This window comes from Semicossyphus pulcher, unplaced genomic scaffold (assembly GCF_022749685.1).
Source record: "Semicossyphus pulcher isolate SPU_LCO1_2020_fin unplaced genomic scaffold, fSemPul1.0.p SCAF_24, whole genome shotgun sequence".
In the NCBI taxonomy this organism is placed as follows: domain Eukaryota; kingdom Metazoa; phylum Chordata; class Actinopteri; order Labriformes; family Labridae; genus Semicossyphus; species Semicossyphus pulcher.
In genome coordinates this window covers 4,869,559-4,885,607 of record NW_027211698.1, presented here as the reverse complement: position 1 = coordinate 4,885,607, position 16,049 = coordinate 4,869,559, and the positions used below count along the sequence as shown (strand labels likewise).

The following is a 16,049-nucleotide window of genomic DNA, read 5'->3' as shown; positions in this document are numbered from 1 at the left end:
AGACAAACAAAGGAACACCAATTTCAAAGTTTCTCTAACGCTCTCAGGCACACACTAGTGAGAGAGAGATGCGTCATTAGCCCCTTTCACAGATGCGCTGCACTCCTGAAGTTTTCCCAACATTGTCCGGTTGGGCTGCATGTTTGAACGCAGGAAGAAGAAGCATCATTTAAATTTTGGGAGCTTCCGGCTGTGAGGGTCTGACGCTGAAATTGCTCGCCAGTTGTAGGGACGGCAGCATGTTTTTTACGCCATGTCCAGCCTCATGAGACCCCCCTCGTCTCCCGCTGTGAGGGCCATGTGTGAAAGGGCAACTACTGAAAGGGCAGCTATTCAGTCGCTCTGAAAATATCAGCATCATATCACAGAAGTATGAAGCTAACGTAAAGTCAGGTGAGTGTGATCGTATGTCTCTAGCGCAAGGTACCTGCAAACCATGTGAACTTATGCCACAGCTGAGCTGGTAAAGAATGCACCAAGTCGAAAGAAAAAAGCTTTACCTGAATCACCCTCTTCATTCTTACTGGCCGCTAATAATCCACGCATGCTCTGTCAGCCAGGTTGTAGTCTTATAGGTTATGCTAGCTGAAAAAGCATTGGGTCTTTTATGTCCATTCTTCTCCCTCTTCTGTCTCTACCTCCATTCCCTCCCTGCCTGCTGGAGACTGGTCCACCCTGCTGGTTTGCTGGTCAAAGCTCCAGGGAGTCTGAATCGATCACATGATGATCAACTGATTAAGAACTGCAGTAATCCTAATTCTAGACTCTCTCTCTCTCTTGCTCTCTGTGGACCCTACTCTCTCTGTTTCCATCCTGCTTCCAGGTAGGATTTTGCTATGAAATTATGAGTATTTCCTAAGACGTTCTCAGTAAAGAAAGAGGTCTACAGCACAATAAAAAGGATGTTTGTTTCAGCCGGTATTAACCTTCTTTATAAAGCAAACAATGCACTTTAAAAGCACCAACTAGTGGAGATGAAAGTGCAACATTCTACTTCGACACTCTTAAAGCTTGGCCGTTTAGCGAGCAAATTCTGTATAAAGCCTGAATTTTGCTTGCTAAAATTAGCATCCAAATTATAACAGCAGCTAGTATAAATAATGGATGCACCTTGCTAACCAAGCTAGCACTAGTGTTAGCTGATAACTTAGCGTTTGCTACACTCTGGATCTACTCCAGCTTTTCTACGCCTGTTTTAGTGATGTGAGAGTCATGAGTCAATCGTTTGAAACGGACGACTCCCTTTACTTGACTCACGAGTCACGAGTCCTACTCTCCTATAACTCGCTCACTGACTCACCCCTCCTACCTGCTACGAGCCACTTCAAACTGCAAGTTTGAGGTGAGACCACCGTATAAGCCTCGCCTCGAGAAAAACAAACACTTTGGCGCTTGTTTCAACTCCGTACTCGCTCCCACACTCGAGTTACACAAATCACTCACTCAGTATTCGCTCTCCCAACATAAAAAGCACTTTTTACGCATACTGTGATGGGAAAACGAGCGTCACAAACCTGCGAAGCGACTCGCTTTGCTATCACAAATTGATCAGTTAGGTCTTAAAACAATCAGAAGGTCTAGAAGAGCTGCATGGTTCAATGTAATCTCCATTAATGTTAGCGGAGTGCTAACTGGAAGTTAGCCCTCTCTTTAGTGATGACTCATACAAACTCGAGTTAATAAAAACTGAACCTCCCATGTCTATTGTGTTTGAAAAGTTGCTGCCAAAGCCACCTGTCAACCAGGCGTTTCAACGCGTTTCTTCCCTCTTGCCCAAATATGGTCACTTCCGTCTCCAAAAACCAAGATGGCGACGACCACAGTCCAAAACTTCAACACGTGTTCACAGTGGTTAGGTCAACTTCTAACTCGCAGGGTATTTCATATATGAAAAAAAAGTTGTGGTCGCTCCTCAAGGAATGTGATAAGTTGCCTCATGTGATGTCACGTAAGGCGGAGACTAAGTTGATCAGAGGATGGAGATGTTACCTCTGGAGCTTGCACCCTATCGCTGCATAAGGCTAGCAGCTAAAAGCTACATTAGCTACTACAAGCAAAACAAATTTCCAAAGAAACTGTTGCCGTTGAGGTGCATTGTGGGTAATGTAGGCACCAGATTTTTAAAAGAAAGAGGAATGAGTGGATCGAATAAGGTGACGTCTCCGATTCTGCTTCATCGATCTTCAGCTATGAAAGAGGAGCGCAACTTTACCCAACAACCTGTACTTCCAGTTGCACCACAAAGAGTTTGTTCTGTTCTCCTTTTACATCAATGTAGGCCAATTTATTCTCTGCTTTTGTTCAGCTTTACTGCTCTCTGTTCTGTTCTGTTCGGTGCTATTCACGGTGTTTCATTGGCACATGTCCCCGTGAATCCTGCTGCCCTTTCACGTCACCCTGCAAGACAAATACACCCACACTCGAGGAGTGTGTACGAGGAGAGAATTACTATATGGTCAGCGTGTTCTTTATTATCTCCCTGAAAAACCAGCAGAGTTACGGTCCCTCTCTGTCTCCCACTGACTTTATTATCTCACTGTCTGAGTCATCCTCTCTTTCTTTAGATGCTGCCTTCTCTGACTGCCGTCTGTCACAGTCTAATAACGACACAGCTGATGATATTTTCCCCTCCTCCGTATCAGAAACTACCAGGCATCAAGTGTGATGATCACATCTCCACGGGTGAATAAAGATCCCAGACTGGGGGGAGCCTAATGGCATCATGTGGCCCTCATGAGACCGGTCACCTGACCAGAGCCGAATACCACGGTGGGAACGGATTCCTGGAAGTTAAGTTACATTTTCCAGCAGTTAAAAGAAAGTGGGACTAAAGGAGAAATATTTACCCTGCTGTTAAATGCACTCAGTGTTTTAGCTGCTGCAGCTGCAGAGCAGAAGAACTGGTCATGAACCAGTGAAATCATTTGGATGTGCTGGTTTGATGCACAAATCCTGCAAGAAGAACCACGCTGCCCACCAGTGCGATCTTTAACTATGTGCAAGATGCTGCTGCAGATTACAACATCGTTAAGACAACATAAAACATCAGAGGAAATTGACTCAGCTGCACCACGGCAACACCCACACTAACAGAGATTTAAAGGAGATAAATATGCAAGACAAGCCAACAAAAGGCCTTGAATAGTGAGCATTGTGTCCCTTACTTTCCATGGTAAGGCACACCAGATTCATTGAGGAAAACAACACTGCAAAGAAAATAACGTTCATCAGGTTGAGCTACAATATTTGCATTATGGAAGGAATTAAATTGGCACTTTTGACCTGCTGAAAACTGTATAAATGTTTGTCAATCCGCAAAATTGCTGCTTAAAGCCTCTGCTTTTTTATTCTAAGAAATACCCACATTGTGCTTTTGCTCCTTTTACTTCTGCCATTGAAAAAAAAAAACCTTAAGTGGTAAAGAGTTTGCAAAGACTGGGTATCGTGCAGGGTCATTATTTGCAAGACGCACAATTCCTGAGATTATTTCCCATCATGCTCCTCGTGGAAGTTGGCAAGAAGAAGAACAAACACAGTAGCTCTTGTGCGTGCAGACTTTTGTGATATCTGCAGCGATTCAGGTCATAATTGCCCTAGTTAGCATTACGAGCTAATGCTACAGGCTGCTAGCAACACGTTTCCTTCCTCCCTACTTCAAATTGTTCACTTGCGCTAACTCCAGCCACGCTAAGCTGACGGACTTAAGACAGCCGGGATACATCGATGGAGATGACTGGGACCCGAAATTTGTCTGCAAAGGACAAGTTTAGTTTCTGATGTAAAAACTGATTTGATCGCTGAGTTTGTGCCGTTAGCGTGAAGCTTTTTGCTGCAGATTGAAGGCCTCTTCTTACCTGGGGGGGGTCACAGTATAAATAAACGTTCTGCTGGGTTGCAAATTTAGAGGCGGCCTCTTTTGTTTGGGGCAATTACACTGAAATATTCATGTGGTGATTATTTATTAATGCTAAAATGCTTCACGCAGGTTTAAAGGATTTAGTGAGGTCAGTTGGGTTCAAGCGGAGAGATACATTTATGTGACCTTTGTTCCATTATTTATATTGTTCTCCTGTGTTATACCTGTTCCCGCTTCTGGATCATCCTGCATCTTTAAATGAGCCAACTAATTCTCCTTTTTAAGAACCACTTTCAACACTTTTACGTCACATGTCAATCACGCACTGCAGACTTTTACAGCAGAAATGTAGTCCTGTCATTGTCACGTAAAGTGACAACATGCCATGTCGGTTCTCTCACAGACGTATCAGAGTGCAGTGAGTGTTATATCACTCTGTTCTGGCAGCCTGACAGAGCAGTTAGAGACGATCACAGTCGCCTACTTCATGGTGGCTGCCAAAGCGCATTGATAATGTTACAGAGTAATCGATGTTGTTCCGTGTGCACAAGTTGTTCAGCTGCGAAACTCACTCCACTGATCTGAACATTCAAATGCAACTCTGCAACAAACGCGCCTGCAGGAAGTGGATCGTAACCTGCAGCTTGTTTCAGCGGTTTGAGCTGCACAAGTGGCTCCACTCGTGTCACTGAAAAGCTTTTGAGTCTCAGGCGTTCCTGCACCAGCTCCAGATTCTGTGATGAATCAGTGAAAGAAAAACTACTCAGATGTCAGACAGTGTTATTCTTACAGAGGTACCTGTCTGTCCTGTGAAAACAATTACTGTTCTAATATGTTACTGTCACTGAATCTCAATTTCTGGAAGAAGGAGAAGAAGAAGAAAGAGAAAAGGAGGGGGGAGAAGAGGACAAAGAAGAAGAGAACGGGGGAGGAGAACATGAAGAAGAAGAAGAGGAGGGGGGAGGAGAAGACGAAGAAGAAGAAGAAGAGGCGAGGAGAAGACGAAGAAGAGGAAGAGGAGGCGGAGGAGAAGGCGAAGAAGAAGAAGGGGAGGCGAGGAGAAGACGAAGAAGAGGAAGAGGAGGCGGAGGAGAAGGCGAAGAAGAAGAAGGGGAGGCGAGGAGAAGACGAAGAAGAGGAAGAGGAGGCGGAGGAGAAGACGAAGAAGAGAAAGAGGAGGCGAGGAGAAGACGAAGAAGAAGAGGACGGGGGAGGAGAAGATGAAGAAGAAGAAGAGGAGGCGGAGGAGAAGGCGAAGAAGAAGAAGAGGAGGTGAGGAGAAGATGAAGAAGAGGAAGAGGAGGCGGAGGAGAAGACGAAGAAGAGGAAGAGGAGGCGGAGGAGAAGACGAAGAAGAAGAAGAGGAGGCGAGGAGAAGACGAAGAAGAGAAAGAGGAGGCGGAGGAGAACACGAAAAAGAAGACGAGGAGGCGGAGGAGAACACGAAGAAGAGGAAGAGGAGGCGAAGGAGAACACGAAGAAGAGGAAGAGGAGGGGGGAGGAGAAGACGAAGAAGAAGAAGAGGAGGGGGGAGGAGAAGACGAAGAAGAAGAAGAAGAGGAGGCGGAGGAGAAGGCGAAGAAGAAGAAGAGGAGGCGAGGAGAAGACGAAGAAGAGGAAGAGGAGGCGGAGGAGAAGACGAAGAAGAGAAAGAGGAGGCGAGGAGAAGACGAAGAAGAGGAAGAGGAGGCGGAGGAGAAGACGAAGAAGAGAAAGAGGAGGCGGAGGAGAAGACGAAGAAGAGAAAGAGGAGGCGGAGGAGAAGACGAAGAAGAGGAAGAGGAGGCGGAGGAGAAGACGAAGAAGAGAAAGAGGAGGCGGAGGAGAAGACGAAGAAGAGGAAGAGGAGGCGAGGAGAAGACGAAGAAGAGAAAGAGGAGGCGGAGGAGAAAACGAAAAAGAAGACGAGGAGGCGGAGGAGAACACGAAGAAGAGGAAGAGGAGGGGGGAGGAGAAAGCGAAGAAGGAGAAGAGGAGGCGGAGGAGAAGATGATGAAGAAGACGAGGAGGCGGAGGAGAAGACGAAAAAGAAGAAGAGGAGGCGGAGGAGAAGACGAAAAAGAAGATGAGGAGGTGGAGGAGAAGACGAAGAAGAAGAAGAGGAGGCAGAGGAGAAGACGAAGAAGAGGAGGGGGAGGGGGGAGGAGGAGGGGGAGAAGAAGCAGAAGAGGAGGAGGAGGAGGAGGAGCAAAGAAGAAGAAGACAAAGAAGAAGAAGAAAGGAAGGAAGAAGAAGAAAAAGAGGAGGAGGAAGAAGGTTGTCAATTCCCACAGGTGCAGAAAGGTACAGTACAGGTAACAAGGATGAACTATTAGGGACGTTTGCATTTGCAGATGCAACAGAGACGGCAGCAAATACACCTGTGCATTCATTCATGTACCTGTGGCCTGATAGAAGAAATGTCTGAACTGATTTTACTCCCTCCCTGCAGGTCCAAATACAATGACGAGAAAAACTATGTTTGAACTTAACATAACCTTTACTTCAACTTTGCATTCCATTCATGAACTCAAACTCAATCTCGTAGAGCTAACAGAGCTAACAGAGCTAACAGTGGTTACCAAACACAGACGTTTGAATCCCATATTTCCATGCTTCTTAAAGTCCTGCATCACTGAGCTTTTACAGGTTTTCAGTCATGTCATCACTTCCCAGATTCAGGATGAGCGTATGAATGTACCCTTAAGGTCCTAATGGGCAGAGGTCAACAACAATGGGATGAATTTCTTGCAATTCGGCACAAATCAGCATCACTTCCTGTGTGAGCGAACACTAAGAGGTGAGTGCTACAAACCAATAATCCTAGTGATCAATAGTTCAATAGTGACGTCCCGCTAATGCCTTAAGAAAACAAAGCAAAGGGAGGAGAAAGGGGAGAGACGTTCATGCTAAATGGAGGAGGGAGGGGGGTGTGATGTCATCAAAGTGCACCGTCAGCATTCAGGAAGATGATGAGTTCACTCTCACTCCACTCTTCTTCCTGTCGGACACGAGGGGCCGCGGGGAAATGTTCCAGCGGTGAGTCGACCGGCTATCACTCCCTCTGATGGGGGGAACATTAAGGTGTACCTGCCCCCCTCAGCACTTTCCCCCCCGGAGCAAAGTTATTATGATGACCCGAGTTCAAACAACGTCTCTGTCTCGCCGTGTCAGCCTCTCTCTTTGGATAGAGGCCTCTCTGCACCATTAACCCCGGGCGATCCATCACCTGTCGGCTTGTTCAAAGGGCTGTAATACACCGTTAATGTAACGGCAACAACTGATACAACCTTTAATGGAGCTCAGTCTGCTGCAGGTACAGCTCAGGCAACATGAGGAGGATATAAAATGTATTAAAAAGCCATGAGAGCATTATTTCATGGATTTTACGTATCAGCAGTTTTTAAACAAGCAGCTTTAAACTTTACTTTTGAGTTCTTATATTAAAGTTGTCGGCTAAAGAAGCTAAAACAAACAAATTAGCTTCATTTCATCGTGAAAAACTGGATAAGTGTATCTGTTTAAGCCTCGTAGATAGTCCAATGAATTAACCAGGGAAAAAGAATGAATCCCACGACCTTTGACCTTTGAAAATACGCAACTGGTTACTGAGAAATATCTTAATTTCGAAGGGCTCACAAGTGCAATGGATCAATGCACGGCTAACTGCGTCCGTATTACAACGTTTTCTGATGGACAGATTGCTTTAATCTTTGTTGTTAGCTTGTTAGCTCAGTTAGCGCCTGGACTGCAAGCTGGGATAACCGGGGAGTCTCAATGTTAGTGTGTGCAGCCCCTGAGAGAACACGGCCGGTCGGTTGTTGCTGATTTAGTTGATGGTTATTTAAACTAGAAACATGACTTGAAACAGACACAAAGGGATTGCAGTATGTAATCTGAAAGTGAAGCAGCATCCACTCAGTCAGTGAAACAATACTAAGCAGACCGTGTGGCTTAGTGAGAGCCTGTAAATCCTCCAGGTAAAGACGTTAACCTGCTGCTCTCCGTGGATTGTGGACAGTATGGACGAGCGGGTGTTAAATGATTAGCAGAGGGCTGAGAGGAAACCTGCCGCTGTGGGCAAACACATGAACAACTACAGCTTCACAACAACATGGAAGCCCTTCAAAATAAAAGTCTACCTTTCCTCAAACTAAAACAACAACAACAACATAGGGCCTTTAAATAATCAGTGTATTCTGTCTTGTCCTGTTTTCCTCTGTAGAAAGTCAGTGCAGTCTTTAGATGCTTCACTTAATTTAAAGTAGTCCTCAGAAAAACAAAAAATATTCAAATTTTACCATTAAATAACATTTTTAACGTGTTCATCTGCATTCTGTTTGGAGAACAGCTGCATCAAAACAGCCAACATATGAAGCATCATGAAGGAAAAGCTAAAAAAGCCATTAAAAGAAAAAAAAGAATACACGTCAAAGAATAAGACAAACATGAACCAGAGAAGAGGAGTAATATTCAGAGAAAAAAAGGCAAATTTGTGAGAATAAAACTCGTAAATTCTGAGATTATAAAGTCACAAATCTGCAAGAAACATAAACTAGTAAATCAGGTTTATAGAAACCACGTTGTTTCACTTTGGATCAACCTGGTGACGCCACAGGCGCTGCCAGTAAACAGGGAATGCCACATGCACACGTGAGTGAGGAGGTGCAACAGTACTGAGCATGCCTTCATCAGGTAAGTTTACCTTTAGTGAAATAATTTATCTATTAGCATGTCAAGATCATCAGCGTGCGGGTCCTAAGCTAGCTAAAACCTTCGAGTTTTTTATCAAAAATTTGTGATTTCAATGTCGGAGAATTTCTGATTTTTTTTCTGGCAATTTTACGATTGTTATTTCTTCTCCTCTGGCTTATTTTTTTTTTGTAGAAAATAAATGTGAAAATCTAAAGACACCTTCATTTGTTTAATATAATATATATTTGTTAAACTTTAGCACATAATTTGTCATTTTTTCTACTTTTTACATTTTTATTTACTTATTTTCATGTGATGTCATTTATTTTATGTTATTTATCCCTGCATTTTTCTTTATTCTTTTCCCTATTGCCTTTGCTATTCTTCGAAGGGTCAAGCTGTCAATCAACTGACTATGGGTGGGTCTTCCTGCCCAAAAAGTAAATGAAAGTGCTTCTAATTATTCTTTCATATTTTGTGTCTTTATATTTCCACATTTAATTATTTTTTATTTACTACTTTTAAGATATTTCCACATTTTTTAAAATGCACTTGTTGATTCTTTTATTTTTCCCCTTTTTTAAAACTTTTTTTTAATATTTTCTTTCTGATTTACAGATATTTTAATTTATGGCACTGCTAGGACTCCATGTAAATGTAGTCCAGACTGCATCATTAGAGGTTAAACATAAACCTGCAATTATAATTTTTTTTTTGCTATGATTCCAACCTAAGCAAATATAAATGACATTTATCTGTTTCTAATTTTGCAGAGGACCCCGAGGAATCCCCTCCAGCAGCCCCGGGTGTCCCCGGACCCCACATTGAGCCTCCCTGCAGAGGACGACTCCACAACACGCTGCACGAACGTCGGCTCACATTGTGAGGCAGTCTGCTGATGAATTATTGACAAGCAGACGGAGCCGAGGAGTTCATGCGATCCGCTGCCCCCTGCGTCACCTGCCTACTACTCTATTCCACCTCCTCACTTACACGCCTGCATGAGACAATATGAGCAGCAGCCACTTACACTAAACTGTTACTCTTGCTCCGTATGCACAGATCAGTTACCATGCTGCACGAAGGTATGGACCAATCAGCAGGTGGGGACGGAGCAGCAGGAGATCAGCGATTGGCTCGGATTTGAGAGTATAGCTGTAAACTGGATTAAGTGGGTGAAGGTACAGTGAACACCAGTAACCCTTTAATCCGGTAGGTGGAGGCAGGAAGAGGCAGACAGAGAGAGAGGAGCCCCTTCCTGTCCTGGATTCCAGATTAGTCAGCAGCTGAGGAATGCTGCCCGCCCGGCTGCTTTTAACGCACCTACACACACACGCACACACACACAGCTGCAAACTAGTGATGCAACTGTTTACTATGCATTTATTAAGATTAAGATTAAATGATTAAGATTAAGACTAAATGATTAAGATCTAAGAGGAGTACAATGTTACAAATTTCAAACTGACATGATAAGATAAGATAGAACAAAGGAAGTTCTAGTCCAAGACTGCTCTAAAACTACAGAACAAAATCAGAGTAATTTATACAAACATTAAAGTCGAGTTAAAGAGCGAAGCCACTTCCTTAAGTTCGAACGGTATTTCAAGAATTCTTAAGGGGAATTTTCTCCACCTTTTAGGAGGAAGTTTATGCAGAGAACAAACATCCATTGCAATGATCCACATGTGCATGTACCAGGATGCATTTTGTGCAAGAACCTGCAGCCCCTCTGCATCGCCCAAATGCTTCCTGGTCCACAACATCATCTGCTCTAATATTTGGGATGCAGCCTTCTTTGTTTTAAGTACGGCTTTGTAGTAACTTTGCAATAGGAGAAATCCAATCTTTCATTTCAGCGCTATAAAAACTTAGACTTATACCGCATGTGTCTGCCTGCAAAAGCTTTTATTTTGAAAGTTCTGTTTGGATGTCTGATTAATCCATCAAGAGGTGAGACCAAAGACGCCGTTATCCACCTACGAATTTGTGCGTTCTTTTAACAAAACACGAGGAAAATGAGAGGACGAGACCGGAGAAGCGACTGGGAGAAGAGATGGAAAATCTATGTTGCAGAATTGAAACCAAAGCAAAGAAAACGATGCATTTCTTTGGATTTAAGGTTTGCTATCGACACCCAAAAACAGGAAATGAACCGTTAAAAGTGATGTGATGCGTTCAGTAACGTGAACATGCAAGAGGAACGAAAGGGTTAGAAATAAGACTTTTAATGACAACACTTAAGAATCTATATTTACAACAACAAATGAGACTTTCAGATCCTCAAACTTCCCTCAGACGAGGACAGGAGAAGAAGGGAAACGAGCCGGGTGAATACAGTACGAGTACAGGAGGTCTCGGTGCCCCGGCGTGTCACTGTGATTACATTTTGTTCTCATTCAGCAGGACAGCAGTGACAGCCACAAAGACTACAGCTCTACATGTTACACTTTAAGAGATAGCTATTGTATAACAGCCTCCGCGGTCACCTCATCAGAGGGCGGCTATAGAGAGGCGCGCTGTCAGGAGGACAACTGGTGTGTAAGAGGCACAATGAGGCCTCGGCTAAACTTAATCAGGGTTTATTTCTGCTTCTTTTCGTCACAGTATCTGAAAATAGTGAAAAATATCCAACATGCATTTAAGGTCAGTGGGAACAATCAAAGATCCAAAGACATTCAATTAGGCATAGAAGTGCGACAATTTTTCATAATTGAGAAGCCAGGAGTAGGAAACGTTTGACTTCTTAGCTTGGAAAAGGACGACCTCCGCTCCATGGAAAAGATGACCTACACACTCCGTCTCCAGAAAGACAGAGGGGGAAAGACACTGGATGAAATGGGATTGTCACGTACAGGAAAAGGAGTCTGATTAGGGAATTTCTTTCCCCATTTTACTCTCATACTATATATTATTTTGGTCTTTAAGCAGCACTGATAGGATGTCTGTGTAATCAGCCGCGCCTGTGTATGTGCCTGATGTTCTCTGACCTCATCCTTGTACCTCTGCTCTATATTTGTTTCTTAAACTGTTTTCCCACTGGTCAAAAACCCGCTAACACCCGCTAACACCCGGCTTTTGCTCAGGGTGTTTTTACATCAGGTATGACTGCTTCGTACCGTACCCGAGTACGTTTGCCCCCCCCCCTCCTCTCCCCGGCCGGTCAGCTTTCACATTAGTAATTTCGAGCACACTTGCGGTAGGACTCTGAAGCAGAAGGTGGAGGTAATGCACCTCAAAAACAAGGAGAAGAAGAAGAGTATCATCAACTACGGGACATTGTTCATGTTGTCGCTGAAGTGTCGAAAAGCGTGCGAATCGCGTGATCCCAAGCCCGTGCAATGGAGCCGACCTTCGCACTATGCCTACTATTATTCAGAACGACCCTCTCACCTACATTTCTACGATCAACAAACCGTGCCCGAGTACGGCACACAGTGTTCACACTAATCAAACGAACCGGACTTTGGGGTGAAGTGTACACGGATCCGGGCCCAGGTCACTGATGTGACAGCTACTTTAGTGGGAAAGGTTCCAATCAGCATTCAGACCCGGGTCACATGACTCTGCAGGAGACCCGGGTAATTATCGCCTTGGCTCTGATCGGCATCGATGGGAACACAAAACCTGGTCGGCACACTAATCTCCGCCCCCTTTCCGGCGCGATGCTATGACTTGCATTGAAGTTCTGGCCACTGTCGCGTAAATACAGAAGAACATAACACAGCGAATTTGTTCTTTGTTTCGCGCAAGATGCAGCAACAGTGGCAAGACCGCGAGGTGAGAGAGCTTCTTCTGATGCCAGGGGAAGAACCCTGTTTCCAGCGCTTGTGTCTAACAGTATAAGCTTTTATTTTGAAAACCAAATCTTGTCCATTTCTGCATATATTTCGAGCTTCACAATGTTTGTTTTTGAGACTTGAAACAGGTGTCTTTTCAAGGTATATGCTGGATGTCAAAGATGCTGTTTTCTTTATGTCAAGTTAAAGATTAAACGTCAATAAATAAATAAATACAAATCAGAAGATTAAGTTTATTTCTGTCTTTTTGCAGTCTGAGAATAAAGCCAAAATGTTGAGATTAAAACCATATTCTCTTGAAATAAAGTAAAAATGCCAAAAATCTAATCAACATGGGAATTAATGACATCCCCCAGTTCTTGTTCTTCCTCATGCTCGGCTCTAATACTCCGACGTCCCGTGCAGAGATGTTTGATTTATCTTTTCATTTCCTTCTTGTCCTTTAAATAAAAAAGACGCTGCTATCTCAGTGTAGCATCCTTTAGAGAACAGGAAATAGATTGATAAAGCTTAAATAAACATTGAGTTTATACATAGTTTCATTCTACAGATGTGATCAGAGGGAGAGGCTCTAAGTATTGACTGATATCTCATAAAGCCGAGGTATTGGCAGCCGGATAAATGTTCCTAACTCTGATCTTAAGCATTCAGCAAACCGTCTCTTTTTTTGCAGCAGCACAACAATCAATTCCACCCCGACCCATTTGTCTAAAGCAGTTATCCAGAGCAATTAGACCTCCTCGGCATCCCACATCCTACCATCACATGCTTGTCTCTGCATGCTTCTTACTACAAAGGCTCCATTTCAGCCTCCACGCCAGCAGGGAGTTTATGTTATCTGCCATTTGGGAGGCTGTGTCTAAGCCTCAGCTGAGTGTGGAGCCGGGGTATAAACCTGGCTGGCTCTCATGTGAGCGGGGCTGGCTCTGTCTGGATTATTGTCAAACACATTACCGTGGAGCCTAATGCAACTCATACAGGCTGGATGCTCCTCTGCTGCCCATCGATTCTACGAGCAGCGGGAAAACACAAGGGTTACATAATTCATGTGACTGATTGGGCTCCATTTGTTCAACGGGGAGAAGGAGGGGAGTAACTTAGAGTGAATGGCGCTCAAAGGAGTTCATACCAGTTCAAACTGTGCAAAATATGCTATGCAGAAAGTGCATGGATTTTCAAAATAAAATAGACTTTGAGTTGAGTATTTCTGCATCTCTTGGCAAGTTCTGTCATGCCTCGGTATTTAGCCTACTTTCCAGAACACTACATTACAACAGGTGATGATAGGTGACTCCACCTTTCACTTATCTAAGTGACACTCTGATTTGTTTACCGATTTGTTCCTTAAGAGAATTATTGCAGCACTTCCTGTTTTTAAGACGCCAGATAAAAGGCAAAATTTGTGTGTGCCAAACGTCATTCAAAAATCGGACGTTTTAACACACGTTTGGCTATAAGGAAATACATAACATCTCTCAAGGAAATACCTTAGTAATCAAAAGTAACAGATTAATTCAGTAAACGTACCTAACGAAACAGCTCTTTTATTCTTTATTCTTTTTATGAAATAAGTTTTCAATTCATCATGGTATGTTAATGATAGATAATGCACTACAACGTAGAAAATTCACTGTATTTGAACGGGGTTTGGTGTCATTTAAAGGGGTTTTCACTCGGCCGAATTGTTAACTTCAAACTGACAGTGTTTGACGCAAAATAAACAAAATTAAATACAAAACTTCCTATAAGATTAATCACAGTTTCTAGTGATTTTCAAGCGTCAGTCAGTTTCCCACTCATTTCTCAATGAGCTTCTTCTTTCCACTCCCTTTCGCGAGTGAAACTTAATCCGGATGAGTAGCTGCTTCGGCGGAATTTGAAACCAATAGTAGATAAAACCTCACACATTTTCTGTTTATCCACGGACATTATAAAGAGCTTTGGTGTGCAGATGACAAGCGATAAAGAATAAGTAAAAGAGAACACATGGAGGGCTTTAAAAACTTACATATCTGCTGATGAGGTTCCGAAGAGTGCTGAAATCCATCCCCATCTTGTTCCTCTTTCCTCTCCGGACACTTATTCTTCTTCAGTCGTTTTTCCAAAGGTTACTTCACGGAAGGGGGTAACTTCTTTTTAATTCTCCTCCTTTGTCCATGACTTTCACTCCCGTGTCTTCTTCCTGAAGTGAAAAAAAGAGTCTCAGTCCGGAAAAAAAAAGCTGCTCCCAACCTGAACTCACCTACGCTTCACTAGAAACAGGAGGAGTGTCTGTGAGTGTGAGCGGCTTCATACAGTTCAAACAGGCACAGACAAGTGTGCTGCTCCTCCTGAGACACTGAGGAAGAAACTAGTATCAGGTCTCTCCTCCTCCCTCGCGCTTCCTCTCCCCCTCACAGCGCCTACTAATAATCTGCTTGTCTCGCGCCGCGGCGAAAGGAGCTTTTCTTTCATCTACGTCACGAAGAGCCAGGTGGTGCTGGTAGCTCTGACTGGAGATGAGCGCATGCGCACGCTTGTGATTTTGGTAAGTGATTGGATGTTTGAGTTAATTAGGAGATTAATTAAGTTTTTGTAGCGCGATGGTGCAGCAAATTTCAAAATAAGAGATGAGAGGACCGTTGATAAAGTTATGAATGTGTGTGTTTGTGTGTGTGTGTGTGTGTGTGGTTTTGTTGGGGGGCGGGTGGAGGAGGGGGCATTTAGGGACACCCCAACACCCAAGTGGTGCTGTCCACCCAGATGGTGCTGAAAAGATTTTTGAAAAATGAAATTGTCTTTTCCCAACATGACTAATTTCTAATTTCAGATCCCCCAAAATGTTCTAAACATCACATTTAACTTTTATTTTGAAAGACAAAAGTTCGCACTCCCCTGCCAAATTTTTCAATAAGGGTTTAGTTGAACTGGTTTAATATTTAATTCAATTATATTCAAAGGCTGCATTAGCATGTTTCCGGAGTTTCAGGAACAATGTTGCCAAAGCATGAAAGTAAAAAATCATTAAATGTTTGGAAAATACAACAAAGCAGTAGTATTAGCAATACCAAAGTATTTAAAATTAGTATAAAAAGGTATAAAAGTAAGTAAAATTACGTATTCTTTTATGATAGAATATACATTATTAGGATTATTGATAATAAAAAAATAAATAAAAGTAATGAATGCATTATTAAGCCATCTGTTTGTGAATGTCGACTGTTTGGCGGGTCAGAAGGGTCAGAACTACAGTTAAGGGTGCTGTGTTTCCGGCGGGAAATGTTTTCATGCATTTGTCCATCCTCTGTTTCCTGGAGACGCATTTCGGCGGGTTATGTTCGAACACTCGCGTCAAGGTCAAAAAAGTAACAACAACCATATCCGGTTAAAACCTTCAAAGTAAAACTCATAATCGCGCTATTTAACATTTTTCTTTAAGAAATATTGTTACGGACAAAAAGTAGCCTATAAGTTAATTTAAAATGGATTCAAGTGCAATTTAGTTCTTTGTTTTTTGAACAAGATTATTTAAAAAAAGGATATCATTATTATTACTTTTATAGTTGGACTTTTTGTAATACTACAAACTGTTTTACTATGGTTGACTACATGATTATTTACACGTTCAGATTTGCTAAGAAAACCTATTAAAATTTACTCAAGACAGACAGTTAGGCTAAATGTATAATTAACATGCAATAGCTCGTAAGACAGAAGTGTATTTCTCAAAACTTGCGTCC

At 42.9% G+C, this 16,049-nt stretch overlaps 1 protein-coding gene across 1 annotated transcript in view; it reads right to left on the bottom strand.

Moving 5' to 3' along the window:
* The window catches only part of atp11a (ATPase phospholipid transporting 11A), a 49,559-nt gene extending 34,944 nt beyond the window's left edge, over window positions 1–14,615 (bottom strand). Inside the window, exon 1 of the mRNA XM_069675023.1 lies at window positions 14,339–14,615. Within this exon, the coding sequence (XP_069531124.1) occupies window positions 14,339–14,383 (45 nt within the window). The 5' untranslated portion in view covers window positions 14,384–14,615. The remainder of the gene's footprint in view (window positions 1–14,338) is intronic.
* Window positions 14,616–16,049: the final 1,434 nt, after the last annotated feature.